The 15299-nt window shown below is 34.5% G+C and overlaps 3 protein-coding genes across 3 annotated transcripts; 2 read left to right on the top strand and 1 right to left on the bottom strand.

Moving 5' to 3' along the window:
* Nucleotides 1-2219: 2219 nt before the first annotated feature.
* Nucleotides 2220-3756, top strand: LOC148565885 (uncharacterized). The gene is made up of 5 exons (XM_088487282.1): nucleotides 2220-2233; nucleotides 2353-2484; nucleotides 2961-3033; nucleotides 3357-3461; nucleotides 3655-3756. Exons 1-5 carry the CDS (start codon nucleotides 2220-2222, stop codon nucleotides 3754-3756), a joined length of 426 nt encoding a protein of 141 aa, XP_088343408.1.
* A 360-nt stretch (nucleotides 3757-4116) lies between these two features.
* LOC107641054 (putative choline kinase 2) lies at nucleotides 4117-5510 on the top strand. The gene is made up of 2 exons (XM_021124438.2): nucleotides 4117-4467; nucleotides 5490-5510. Exons 1-2 carry the CDS (start codon nucleotides 4117-4119, stop codon nucleotides 5508-5510), a joined length of 372 nt encoding a protein of 123 aa, XP_020980097.1.
* Nucleotides 5511-9255: 3745 nt separating this feature from the next.
* Nucleotides 9256-10389, bottom strand: LOC110272108 (uric acid degradation bifunctional protein TTL-like). The gene is made up of 4 exons (XM_021123941.2): nucleotides 10177-10389; nucleotides 9948-10049; nucleotides 9727-9853; nucleotides 9256-9578 (listed from the first exon to the last, which is right to left on the bottom strand). Exons 1-4 carry the CDS (start codon nucleotides 10387-10389, stop codon nucleotides 9256-9258), a joined length of 765 nt encoding a protein of 254 aa, XP_020979600.2.
* Nucleotides 10390-15299: the final 4910 nt, after the last annotated feature.

Here is a 15299-nt window from a genome sequence, read left to right as displayed (position 1 = left end):
CTAGGGTTACAAAATATGAGTAGACTATGATGGATGATGCAGAGATCCACTTCTGGGGCCCACTTGGTGTGTGCTGGGCTGAGACTTAAGCAATACACGTGCAGAGGCCATTTGTGGAGTTGAACGCCAGTTTTTATGCCAGTTTGGGCGTTCAACTCCAGTTTTTTATCCTTTTCTGGCGCTGGACGCCAGAATTGGGCAGAGAACTGGCGTTGAACGCCAGTTTATGTCGTCTATTCTTGTGCAAAGTATGGACTATTATATATTGCTGGAAAGCCCTGGATGTCTACTTTCCAACGTAATTGGAAGCATGCCATTTCGAGTTCTGTAGCTCTAGAAAATCCACTTTGAGTGCAGGGAGGTCAGAATCCAACAGCATCAGCAGTCCTTTTTCAGCCTAAATCGGATTTTTGCTCAGCTCCTTCAATTTCAGCCAGAAAAATACCTAAAATTACAGAAAAACACACAACTCATAGTAAAGTCCAGAAATATGAATTTTTCCTAAAAACTAATAAAAATAGACTAAAAACTAACTAAAACATACTCAAAACTATATGAAATTAGCCCCAAAAAGCGTATAAAATATCCGCTCATCAATATGCATTTTCTGTTGTCATATATGTTTCATGCAAAACTGTTTGAAATTTTACTTGAACAATATGTTGCCTTGTATTTAATTTCTTTTTTCATTTTTGGTTATTAAACAGGATTTAATTTGATAAAGTTTCTGCTTTCTCTTTCTTTGAATCTGATTTAATGTGTGACTGATAATTTTCAGTTAAAAAGTTTGTCTTTCTTTTCTATTTTTAGGTTATTTGCATGTAAATTGGAGTTTTGAAGTTTAATATCCCTGCTTTGAACAGAGATGGGTGGCTTAAATTTGATGAACTGGGGAAGGAAATACTGTCCATTGCACTACCTGCTGCTTTGCCATTGGCAGCTGATCCACTTACCTCACTGATCGACACAACGTTTGTCGGTCACATAGGTACTTATTATTACAGATGGTGAATTAGTTAGTTAGTTATTAGTAACTTTCTATTAATAGTCACTTAAATCATTAACTCAAACATACTCTTGTATAAAGTAAGCTAATTTGATTAAATTAATTTTATTTATTGGTTTGCATTTTCTTGTTTTAAACTAGTCGAAAGTATGGAATTGTAATTTATCTGCCTGCAGCTTATTTGGCTTAATTTTATTCTCACCCTGGAAGCCCATTCTGAATTGCTAGTTTGTTGTTTATTTAATAGATAGTTGTAATCTTGTAATTGTAGTTGGTGATGATGGTTACAAGTATTTGCTTGTCTTAGGTTCTGTTTGTTTGGACATACATTTGATTGATGATTGTTGTTGTAGTGACAAATCCCCCTTAATTATATTTATATATGCAGGGCCTGCTGAATTGGCTGCAGTTGGGGTTTCAACTTCTGTGTTTAATTTGGTGTCAAAAATATTTAACATTCCTTTACTTAATATTACCACATCCTTTGTTGCCGAGGAACAGGCACTGATCAGCAAGGATTCCAGTCAAACTGATGAAAGTAGTAAGCTTTATAAGAAAGCTACACCTCTTTAATAGTCTGACTAGTTTTTCAGACATGGTCATAGGTTCCCTTCTTTAGATGCCTCTACTGACGGTTTTGTTCCACTTTGGTATCATCTAGATTTTGGTGGCAAATACCAAAGCAAGAGGCGTATTCCTTCAGTATCAACTTCTTTAGCACTTGCTGCTACTCTTGGAATTCCTGAAACTGTGCTTCTTTCCCTTGGTTCTGGCATCATTATGAACATCATGGGTATACCTGCTATATGTCAACCTTGGCTGATTATTGATCAATAATTACCTTGTATATTTATTTTGTGTCAGCATGTTATTTTCTTCAGAGTCTACACTTGGTTGTCCAAGAATTTGCTTCTCATAGGCTTGTTCTCTGTTACCAGTTACAGATTCATTACTTTTTTTTCTTAATCTATTTTTAAAAGCAGTCATTGCATTTTTCTTTTAAGCCATTCTTTTTATTCTATATAGTGGTGCATAACTTTTTTGATGAATTAACGTCAATACTGCACAATAATAAAAGGAACTAAATTTCATTTCCAAATCCATGTTCAATTCTAATAGACATGTGATAGTTCTTGTTACTAATTCTTATATTTAAGGGTGAGAACCTTATTATAAAGATTTTAGTGATTTTTCTAACTATAAAGATTCACGTATGTGCTGGGTACCGTTTTTGCCTCTCTAAAGTTTGACTTCCAGAGAAAAAATAATAATAATAGATAATAGTAAAAGTAATAGTTTCAATTCTAGCAAGTTGTCAGTGGTGTATAATTTTGTTTTTGATTTAGGTGCCTATCTATTGTTTCTGAAGTATCAAGTTACAAGTCCATTAGTTGTAATATTGGGTTCCAACATTTTTTCACTTCTACAAGACAATTGTCAAAGCTTGACCAGGAATTGAGTACAAAGTCATTCCATCAGTGTTTTCACTCATTCCATCAGTTGCCACAAGGTGTTACTTTCTACTTCTTATATTCTACCTTTTTACTGGTAGATGTTTGCAGGACTTTTTTTGTGATTTCTATTTCCTCAGGTTGAAGAATATATGTTTATTAGCAATAGTTGATCAATTTCCAAGTATCTTATTTAAAAAAAAATGTTTTTACTGGTTCGAATTCTGTGCCACTTTTTGCAATATTGGAAATTTATGCAAGACTACTGTTCTACTATATTTCTTAAGCCCTATGATATATTTGGTACATTGCACTACACTTGCTATATCAACCTTGGGACTTCACATTTGGTTTTGTCAAGGGACAAGTGAATAATGATTCAATAAGTGATATGCTTACAAGGCATTAGTCAATAAACCTCAATTAGGCTCTTCGTTTTAGAAGTTGACTTTGATACGGTTGTAATAGACTGCTAGTTTGATGAGTTACTATATTTTTATCAGGAAAATTGTAGTGCAGTTCAATGCTGATATTGCTGATGGCATGCCATGGAAGTTTATTCCTACTCAAAGAGAGGTTTTTCTTTACTTAACACCTTACTGCATGTATGCTGTATTTCCATCAGGAAATAGAATTATAACTTGTGCAAGTATTCGTTGACGAACTTTTACTTATAATTTCTTGGAACCATTAAGTTTACTTATATTATATTATTGTATTAAAGTTCCATTCTGCTAGCTTGGAGAGAACTGTTGATTATCATATTAAATAAAAAAGCTTGGTTGTCACAATTTAATTTCTATAGAGACTGATATAGTATTTTCTGATCTGGTTCTAGTTGCATTTACGGTTAACACTTACTAGATTGGTAATGTAGCATTATTTGATTATTCTAATAGGTAAGAGTCAAGCCTGGAGAAAGTGCCCTCGCATTTTATACGGCTGAAAACAAAAGTTCCACTCCAATAACTGGTGTTTCTACATATAATGTCACTCCTAGGAAGGTAATGACTTTGCTAATATGTAGAAACTATAATCAAATATTCAGTCATGTTTTGCTACATTTGTAAAAGTAGTTGTGTTCATGCTTGCTACTTGAATGGTTTGGGTAAAAGATTGGATTTGATAGAATAAGAGAATACTAATGTGGGATTGGTAAGGTGATAAATATCTTGGTTCCTTAATCAATGAATCCAGGGAACAGAAAAAACATTTGCTAAGGGATCAACCCTCTTCATGGGACTTAAGCTAGGTCGGGCCGGGTTAGCAGGGTTCTTGTTAAAGAGCTTGATTCTGTAAATTTTATGTAAAATTATTTTTTAAACTGACATCTAATTAGGTGTTTTATATAGTTAAAAGTAACTTCTTTTTCAGATATTTGGTGTGAAAATAAACTGACATCTAATCTCTGTTTCTCATGGTGCATGGGGGTTCTTATACCAGCGAATTTAGCTCTGAATTTCTTTGTATTAGGTGAATTGTTAAAATCTCAATTCTATATTTTTCTACATTAAGCAGTGCGAATTTCACACTAGATCGTCAATTCTGTTTCTCAATGGTCTTTGTGGTGCATGCATAGAAAAAAGTTAGTTATCTGTTCTGATTTCCTCTGTTTTTGATCCAGACAAATCTTTGGTATTGATTGGTTGTTCAGTAGAGATGGTAATAAAAACAGTTGAATTGCTGAAAGGCTTTGCATCTCATGAAGAGATTATGGAGATTCTTGCCACAGTGGCTGCAGATTTGGGGGATGTCATCGATGTGAGTTTCTTGCAGGTCAAACCTTTGAAGGGAGCAATGACTAATGAGGTTTTCGAGATAAACTTGCCAGCCAAAAGTGATGGCCATCTCAGAAGGGTTCTAGTCCGATTATACGGCGAAGGTGTTGAGGTTTTCTTCAACAGGGAGGATGAAATCCAAACTTTTGAGAGCATTTCAAAGCACGGTCAGGGTCCACGCCTTCTTGGCTGGTTCGCCACTGATCGAGTTGAGGAGTTCATTCATGCCAGAGTATGTAATATTCATATTGTTTTTCCATGTTCTGATTAATTAAATCTAACGTGATTGCAGTGAGTATATTAGGCATGATTGTTTTTGTGAATTGGAGAATATGTGCTTAAATTAAAGTCACCTGGGTATTATCTTTTCCATGTTGCTTTCTTATTTTTTAAGTCAAAAAGCTTTCCTTTGGTCATGGTTCTTTGGTTTCATTATTTTATTATCATTTTTTGGAAGATAGATAGGTTGGCCACCACTTCCTATTGGTTCTTTAGATTTATAACAAAAAGCATCTACCGAAAATTAAGTTGAATGGCATCCAGTCATGGTAGATCAGGTTTTTAAGTGCTTCCTTTGCATACCCTTTTTTGCCTAATACCTTTTGGATGTTCTTTCTTACTTTATCACCAAAGAAATAATCTAATCAAGTAGTTACCAGATGAACAATTTATGTGATCAAGCAGTAGTGACATTATTTATTCGGATATAAAAATAGCAGCATTCATAGTAGACTAAGAGCTGTTTAGTTTTTTAATCAGCACTTATTTGACGTCAGCAAATGAAGTTAAATGAGGTTAAAATTTATCATAAAGAGAAAATGGAAAGTGGAAATGGAGTAATCAAATTGGAGGAAGAAAAGAAAAGAAACTTGCAATTATATAGTTTAAGTATGTCTTTTGCATTGCAAATTGCTTTAGTTTAAGTATGTCTCATTAATATCTGCTAAGAAGAAATCTATAATTATTTGCAAGATCTAAGCTTGCTTGTTTGTTTTTGGTTGCCAGAATCACTTTGACCAAGAAAAATGCTCTCCACACAGAACTTGCGTTTAGAAAGAGTCAAAATTCAAGTTTAAAAGCAAATTAAACAACAATACACTATTTTGATTTATCTCATTTTTTTAAAAACAATATATAAGTTATATATTGGTGATTCAGCTGCATAATCCATGTTTCATATCTAAAGATTTCTTATCCTGTAGGATTTAGATTAATGTGGCATATAATTTTAAATTTTTCGGTTGTTTTTCACAGTTCCATGTGATCAGAACTTGAACTGAAACCTGTTGGAAAAAGGTGAGCAGTAATTGTGGTCAATCACATAATAATAATATTGCTTTAGTTATTTCTTTGATGAATGATTATTGTTGGTTTAATTAAATTTTACAATATACAGGTGAGAAGCTTGGAGCAGCTGAACGGAAATCTCCTTCTTGAACTTGTAAGAACTTTGGTTTATTTGTTTTGATTAAAAAAGATATATAGAGGATGGAAAGAAATGAATTAATGATTTAATAAGTTTTGATTAATAATTTTTCTGAAAAGATTCTGTTTACAATGAACTAGATTCTAATCCAACAGGAAGTGGATGTGATTCAGAAGAAGCTGCTGTTGAGGAATCTAATGGGAATAAGGATGCTATGGACCTTGAGATTCGTTCAAGAGGGAATGTGGTGGGGAAACTAGTAAGAACAAAGCACCATAATGAAATTACTTTTCCTTTGGTGATCAACTCTTCTGAATCAAAACCTATCAGGTTCAAGAATTCATGCACATATGGCTGATGGATGCTGATTCATGCATGTCCATTTTTTGAGAAAGAATTCAGTTAATCTTTCTGTAATATATGTAAAATTGTGTAAAATTTAGTATGGTTGAACAATATACTAAGGATTATAGTTGATAATATACTTTGTTTATGTTTTGAATTATATTGACTTGCTTGTTTATAATAATTTTCTTTTAGTTTTATAATACGATGAATTTGTTTATTTTTTGTAATATTATAAATATTCAAATACAAATTAGATAAAAAATTGTATTAAATTTATATTTATTTTGTATGAAAACAAGTTTATTTTGTAATTGGAAAAATAAAAAAAATTATTTTAGTTTACTGACGGATTTACAGACGGATTTTCTGTCTATAATTAGAATGTGAGATGATTTTTCAAGGTTCAAATTACAGACGGAAAATCCGTCGGAAAATCTGTTGGAAAGTTCGTCGTCTTCGAGAAATGGATGGAGAATTTACAGAGGGAAAATCCGTCGGTAACTGGTAAAAATCCGTCGGTAATTTTCGACGGAAAAAAATCCGTCAGTAAATAATTTTCGACGAGGCTTTTACAGAGGGACAAAATCCGTCAGTAATTTTGTCGGTAACCAAAAATCCTTCTGTAATAAAGACTAAATCTGTCTGTAAATCTGTCTGTATTAATCTATTTTCTAGTTGTGGCTTGGTTTTTACAACACTGTTTTGCAATGCTAAAACACACATCAAATAAACCGCACCAACAATATAGAATATTAATTCATAATCCAATCAATATTTCTTATCATAAATATTATCAATTTTAATTCTAATCTCAAGATTTTTGTTTTCACATAAACTTAAGGTGAACGTCAAGTCATAAGTTACGTAACCATGTAATTCGGGGAATCATCTTATCATCAAGTATTCATATGGTGCCAAAATGAGTTTGTCAACGTATAGTAGTGACAATTAATGTTGATGTTCAAAATAAGTTTTAGTTTTACAGTAGTATTAGGGGTTTGAAATTGGTAGTTATTAATTAATTATTATTAATATTTTTAATAATATAAACTTATATCTAATAATGTAGAATTACATATATTTTTTTAATAGTACTGATTATATTTTAATAAAAATGTTGGTTTTTGAGACTTTTTTGTAGTTCTATTATTATCACTAAAATTTGTTAGATTGTTTAAATATTAAATCAAACTAAACGTTATATACTTTACTCTAAAAAATATCGTTAAAATAACTCATTTTTTTTCTTTCCCTTTTTTTTTTTCGTTTCCTTTTAAAATTAAATACTATGTATGTCCCCCGTTGGGAGGCAGAATGAAGATTCATCCAAACAAGAAGGCATTACGTTCTATGAACTCCACAAAGCCTTAGCAATCAGCACAATCATCTATGATCTCGAGTGTCGAAGCAACATGTGCTGGTGACATGATACATGGTTTGATTTAAATGAGAAGTTCTACGTTAGCCATGATTAAAATGTCTAGATGCCTTAGTAGCTAGTGTTGATTATGCATGAATTAGCATGTGGTGTTGTCGGCCCTACATGAAAAACTCATGAGTGAACCAGATTAATAAAATATGACTCGTTTAATAGAACTTGATGTTGAGGCTAAATAATTCTATTTATTTTAGTTTCTCATGTTTTTCCCTTTTCTTGGAGGTTAAAAATTGGCTTTTACATATTTTTGAAAAAAGAAGCAAAATAATTAGTTTTGGAACAAAAAAATGAAAAATTGCTTGTATGTATTACCTCCGGTGTGTTTGAAGGTTAGGAAGTTTTTAGGCTTGATGATCTAAGAAAAAGACACAAAAATTGTTTCAAAAGAAAGGGTTTTGTACATTTCAAAAGTTTTATATTTTTGCCAATTTAAATTAAGAAAATACTATTTGTCCTTTAAAATTTAGTCTTTAATCAAATTTTTAATTTAAATAATATTATTTAATTATTTTTAAAATTAAAATACATTTCTATTTTTTAGGTAAATACATTGTTAATTAAATTTAGTTTAAATCTTATCAACTAAATTTTTTTTTAACTTTCTCTCAATAAAATAAAAATTACTTTTTACTTTATCTTTTATTTTTTCTCTCTTCCTACAGTAACACATCATCACCATTAGGCATTTAAGGATTTTTTTTCTCCTCAAGTCTTAAATATTGTTTCACGTACATTATATTCATTCACTTTGAATTTTTTTTTTCTTTTTTATTATTATTGTTATTATTATTTTTTTTCTTTTTCATTTATTAATTTATATTAATAGATTAAATTCAATGAATCCATAAAAATAGCAACCTAATTTTATGCACAAGATAAGATGAAAGAGAATATAACACATCTAAAATTATTTAAATATATACAAAAATAGTTTTTTTCATTCATCTAAAATTATATAAATAAAATTTAAAAATAAAGTTTAATTTTTTCATATCTTACTCAATAAAAACATGTCTAACATATTTTATTTTATTATTAGTTGAATTTTTTTATTACTTATTAGAACACTAACATTTATTCATTATAATTTTTTTATTTTTTAATTATTTGGTATTTTAACTAATTTTACAAACTAATCACTACAAGAAAACCGGCAGATAGCGGCGGTTATTTAATAGCGGTTTTATTAAACCGCTGTTAAATACAATTTGCCAGCAGCTCTTGTGGCGGTTTTAGGAGACGCTACCAAATGATCATATTTTGCAGCGTTTTTCCTGTAACCACTGCAAAATGTACCCGTTTTGTAGCGGTTCTTGTAGCGGTTTGAGGGGACGCTGCTAAATAATCTCATTTTGCAGCGATTTTTCTATAAACCCTAATAAATGTCCAGTTGTTGAATACATTGATACTCGTTTTGCAGCGATTTTTTTTCAACCGCTGCAGAATTTTTTTTTAACTTGAATTTTTTTTGTATAAACATTATTGCCTTCTTATAACTGTTCTAATCCTCGCTATTTTTTTTAATGAAAAAATAAGGTTCAAACACTGCAACTTAATTAATGCATTAAATAAATTTTCAATTTTGTGCTACATAAAAAATAATTCATTACTTAAAAAAATTTATACATGACTAACTATAACCGAATTTACGAATCATGTTTTCTCTTGTAGTATCAACCATTTTGAGTTTGTATTTAACCATAACTGGTAACATAAAAATCAAGTAAACATCCGAATTCACTAACTCAAAACAAAGTTCAATGGAGCATAAAGATCAGAATTACTAAAGTAAACAAACAAGTTTTGAGTCAAAATTTCTCATCAACATCGTATTGACCTGGCCAGAAATACTCTGTCAAAAAAGCGCTGCAGTGATGTGATAACGGATCTGATAAGTCATCTCCAAACCATGGCATCTTGTTCAGATCGAAACCCCTTTTTGCAGCATGTACGGCATCTTCTCTGTGTTGGGTGTTTAAAGTTTTATTGTCTTCTTCTGAAACCCTATTAAGCTCAACATCCCTGGAGATGTCATATCCACCAGAGGAGATAGCATCTAAATCATCTTCTGAATCAGTGTCTGCTCCATCTAGAGTGTCAGCAACTATTTCGCCTGAATATTCAGCTGACACTGAATATATGAACATGCAACCAACAACATATAAATCTAGTTAAAAGATAATGATAACTTCCAAGTCATTCTAGTTATTAAGGAAAGAAAATTTCGGAATTATGGGAAGAGGACTTTCAAAATTAACAAATACAAAATTAACTATTACCGTCTCCTTCATCAGTAGTTTGGACAGATTTCTTGGAAAGAAGCTCTCTAATAGCACGTTCTATATACTTCAATTCCTTTTTTGAAGCAATCTCCAACTCAACACTATGGGAGTTATTAAAGCACATCTGCATCATAATAAAATGTATAGTTGATGGTCTATTTTGTAAAACATATTGTGTCTCTGTAATTCACTTACTATGCTAGAAATTTATTTCCAACCTTTAATTTCGCAAGTATGTCTTCAGATGTCCTACCAGCTACAAATGTCACAAAAACATAGCCAAATTTCTCCTCATACCTTGATCCCCATTCATGAAGTTCCTATAAATTTTAGCATTAACGGAACAACTATCACTGGTTAAATGTCATAAGCATATAGCAGCTTAAAATTCTTATTTTTCAAATAATGTTTAACTCAAGTGTTTAAAGGTACGGCTAATGAACATACCTGCACAGTAGCTTCGTTCGCCGTTTCCAAGTATTCATTAGAACAAGATCGACCTGATAAAGCCTCCAACCAAGACCTAACATTCAACTTACAGGACCATATATCTCTGGCAACCGTAATTGCATGTTCTAATGAAGAGAATGGAGAGGCCATAGCCATTTTGTTAGCAAACATTGTGCCTGCACAGCATGATGAGAAATCCTCCATTTTCATTTCTCCTGTTACAACACCATTTTATATTAACTATATTTGTCAATGATAACAATATTGTAATTCAAGATAATTTACTCGATGTCATAATTTTCTTTATTGGATGTTAAGAACAATAACAATGATGATGAGGAACTGGTGGTATTCATGAAAATCAAATTGAAATGAAAACTTAATTCAAATACAAAATCACAGATAGTAATGTAACCAGCAAACTGCGTACATCATAAACACTGTTAAACTTATCAAAATAACACAGGTACTCTAAAAATGTTGCACATGTTTTGCCATATTTTCACTATGCCACATAATCTATGTTATCAGAAATATCTGCTACTGGGTCTTGTATATCATCTTCCCTTGTCAACTGTAAATCACTGATGTCACCTGCTGCTGACATGTTCAACCCGGGCTGAGGAGAAAAAGTAGCTTCAACATCCTCATTCTCTCCTCCGATGTCATACAAGTCTCGTGATTTTACATGAACCACTACACTCCATTCTTGATATACTTCATCACGTACATAGTACACGAGCTGAGCTTCTGATGCAAATATGTACGGTTCATCCTCTTCTCGATCACCGGTGTGAATTGGACGAGCGAAATTAACGCTGGTAAGGACCAGATGGTCTTCTTTGATTCCTCTGCTCGTAGTTGTATACGCCCAAATACATTTGAACAAAACCACTGTGAAATGGCAGCTGTAGTCATGTAACACCCTAACTACCAAAGTTCACGCTTCCGGCTGTGCCACTCTGATAGTTCGGACATTACGACGACTTTTATACTATTTAATACTAAAATATGAGCCTGTTTAAAACTTTAAACCACAACACCACTCCCAAAAACACTTTCTTTCAATAATGTACATCTATAGATACCATACAACTTACAAAAACTCATAAAGGGTACATCCATATATATACATATACATATATAATATTACAAGCATTAACCAATACAATTCCTATCCCTCTTATAGGATATATCAAGATAAAGGTGAGGGTTCAATAAACCATAACTAAAACAATACAGAGTATCTCAACAACAACTAAATAAACTCTTTGTAACTTTTGCGCTCATATCCTGAAAGGGAAAAAATGTAGGGGGGTAAGAACATCATCCTCGAAAGGGTTCTCAGGAGAGGATTTTTGGGAATTACTGTAATAGGATACGTGAAGATAAACCGTACCAGTGACTAATAACCGTCTTATGCCTCTTTTCAAAAACAAAGGTTTACAATAAAAGAGAAATCTGAAATCCTTTTCTGAAAGAGGAAACTATTCATTTAAAAATAATATTCAAAAGCCTTTTAAAAGGTTTATCTATGCTGAACCAAATTAGCCTTTCATACATTTCCACACCATAACCACAAAACCGAAACCAACCATCGGTCCATCTCAATTCAACCACGGCCCTAGGCCCAAACAATCCAACCAACAACCAATCACCACAATCCAACAGAGTCCCAATTGCAAACACAGATAGGAAGTTCAAGCACAAACAAACAGTTACAGCAAGTAGAACAAGTAGCAGCTAATCTCAAGTAATCACATAGGCAAACCAAGTACAATATGCACACGCAAACAATGTCACATAGATGCATATTATGCATGCCTGTCCCTAGTGGCTGATGATATCATCTGTCGGTTATAAAGCCAACCCGACAAGTCCTGGTAGCTAACCATTGGACTGTCCCTCTGTCGCGCATCCCCAACTCGAGTTATACTCATCATAAACTTGATCATAATCATGATCCATATCCATCACCCTCACTGGTGAATATTTACGGGGACGAGCTCATCCGGGACTTTCACAGTGCCCGGCCACACTTACGACATAGGGTCAAAAGAGCTTCGAGTCTCAACCTGGAGCACGTGGTGGCTAGCCATTGCTTCCTCCCAGGGAAACTCTCATCTCCGATAGTGGAAGTACAACATTCACATTTATCAATAATTCAGCATATACATGCATTCAATCTCATCCATGGATCAACATCCATCTCAGCCATCCAGTTCACGGTTCAGTCCAGAACCAGCCAATATTCATATCATACACAGCCATTCCGGATCACGGTTCAATCCAGAACCAACCAATATTCATAATCATACACAGCCATTCCGGCCCATAATAAAACAGAACTTTCACCATTCAAAATCATCAAATTCATAAAATCGGCATTTACGCCATAAATCACTTTCTCAAATCATTTCACTTTGAAATCAAGTTTCAACTCTTTTCAGCCTTGGCTTTAAAGATCTTATTTCTCAAATTATCTCAGGCTCATAAGCCACTTTTACTCAAGGAAAATTCCCTTTTTAAAACAAGCCACTCTCGGCTTCCTCTTTCCAAAACTTCCAAAACCATGGAAAGTTAAAGATCCCTTTTGAAACATTCAAAATCACCCATCCAACAATGGGATTTTTGTAACAAAAGTTTCTCGGCAGAGTCCCAAGTCCTTAGGGGAGAATAGCATAACTCATTTCGCCAAATTCATTTAAAATCATTAAAACCTTGGCTTTCCGATTTGAGTAATAAAATAAGATCTAAGCCAAACCGAGTCACGTAATCGTTTACTTCCTTCAAATCCATTTCCTTTACTTAGGCAAAACCAGCTTCAACCCCCATGACAAATTCTAAAGCGTTTCAACTGTTCAAAATTGTTTGTCTTGCAAAAGTTCAGAATTCAAAGAGTACTTAAAACCTTTCTCAAAACATTTCAAAATAAAACTTGTCAATAGACATTCAGGTTCTTTCAAAGTCATTGAAACTCCTCTAATTGAAACCCTCAAGTCAAATTCAAAGGCATTGCACTTGTCACATTTAAAACAGCTTTAAAACATAAGTTTCATTCTAAATAACTTTTTCCTGAAAGAGATACAATGCCTTTCTTAAGAAGCAAGACTAAATCACAATTTTCCCTTTAATAATTCGTTTCAAAAGCATGAACCATCCTTTTCTTGATAATTCAAATAAAATAGTAGAAGTCTTTAACTCATCATTTTTCTAGACAACATTCAATAAAGACTCAGATTTTATAGAAATTTCGGCAGCACCTCCCCTAAAACTTGGACTTTGCCACCCGGTTCGGGTCCCAACTAAACCGTTCCAAAATCCTTTTCAACAGCCCAAAATCCAAAATCAGTTCAAGGCAAGCCAAATCCAACAGTTATCTCAATTCTATATTTCAAGGAAACCTTTTCAAGAATCAAATCTTTATCAGTCGAATAAACTCATTTCTAAAACTTCAAAGAAACGGTTCAGCAATAATCGTTTATCAAAAACCAGATCATTTAAAGCCAGCCAGGCTGAATTCAAGAGTGTATTCTATTTTACACATTCTCAAGAAAATCCATTCAACTCAAATCAAATTTCCAACGGATTAAACTCGATCTCAAAGCTTTTAAAGGAATCAATTTCAAAAGCATTTCGTTTCACAAAGCCACACAACTGTCGAGTCAAACAAACACCCATAATCATACAAAATAACCAAACAATACATAGGACTGATACAATCACCAAATACACATCCTCACATCAGTACCCATATGTAATAATTCCAATATACAAAAATATAGTTTTTGGAAAGCGCCCCTACCTCAAAACACAATTCCATAACCCAAACGCCTCATCAAGTCCTTTCCGCCTCAACCCGAACTGACGGCAACCAAAACCTCAGCTCCCAGCCACTTTCGCAATAACCATGGCAACACTAATCGCAACATACAATAGTCAGGACTTGACCCCATGTTATCAAAACTCATATTCATTAACCGAACACAAGAGAATACTAACGCGAGGCTTTCCGAAACATAAATACTTCCTGAACTAGCGAAACAAAATATCTGCGATTCCGAACAGGCTGGGCAATAGCTCCGGCGGCGGCCAAAAGCTCCGAAGGATCTACTATAAAAACCACGCAGCATTAAAACCCTCTAGAAATCCAAAAAGGCAGAAACCTCAATTAAAACCCTTACCGGCAGAGTGGAGCAGTAGCTCCGGTGGCGACCTCCCGTAGCAACCACACCGTTTCCCGGCAACCAGAGGCACAGCGGGGTTTCTTGGCGGCAGAAACGGCAGTGGCTGGGCGTGATTATGCCTCCTCTCCTCTGTACAACCCGGCGGCTTCCCTCTCGCCGGTGCACAGCAGCGGCATTGCAACAAGGAGCACAGCGGTGGCGCGTAGGCCAACGACAACCCCCAGCAGTGGCACCAGCGGACCAGTCACGACGAAGGCAGCAGCAACTCAGACCACATCTCTCCAGTCTCCGACGTGAGCTCTCTCTCTCTATTCCACCGATGGTGACGATGACGGCAAGGACAGAAGCGGCAGCGCGAACACCACAACAGCAGCGGCGAGCTAGTCAGCGGCGCGAGAAGGATGGCGATGGCTGGACGGTGACGGATCTGACAAGGACGGAACCCTCGGCGGCACAGGGTGCGGGTGCGACGGGGCTCGCGGCGGCAGAGCGCGATGGCTCCCTTTCTCCCTCACATCATCCCTGCTTCTTCCACCTGTGAGCTTGACAGCCGTGGCCATGGAAGCTCCTCGTGCGATGGTGGTGAGGGCAATGGTGGTGGGGATTGGGCAGCGGCCTCCTTCCCCATTCTGCTTCCGTGGAACCCTCCCCTCTACCCCTTTCTTTTTCTTCATTGGTTTCTCAAAGAACAATGTGTGTGAGGGTTCAGCATAGGGGCTGCGCAGCAAGGACAGTGAAGAAAGGGGTTTTGAGGCTGCGCAGCATGAAGGGGGATTGGGGGAAAGGGTATGCCAAAATTAGGGTAAGGGGCATTATAGTAACTTCACATAAAATTGGGAATAATATAGTAATTGAAACTCAAATTAAATCCAACACTAATTATATATAGAAAATACTATTTGCTCATCAATTTCACAAATTATTTTCAATAAA

The sequence above is a fragment of the Arachis ipaensis genome, chromosome B5 (assembly GCF_059453495.1).
Source record: "Arachis ipaensis isolate K30076 ecotype BB chromosome B5, ASM5945349v1, whole genome shotgun sequence".
Classification (NCBI taxonomy): domain Eukaryota; kingdom Viridiplantae; phylum Streptophyta; class Magnoliopsida; order Fabales; family Fabaceae; genus Arachis; species Arachis ipaensis.
This window is presented reverse-complemented; position numbering and strand designations above follow the sequence as displayed.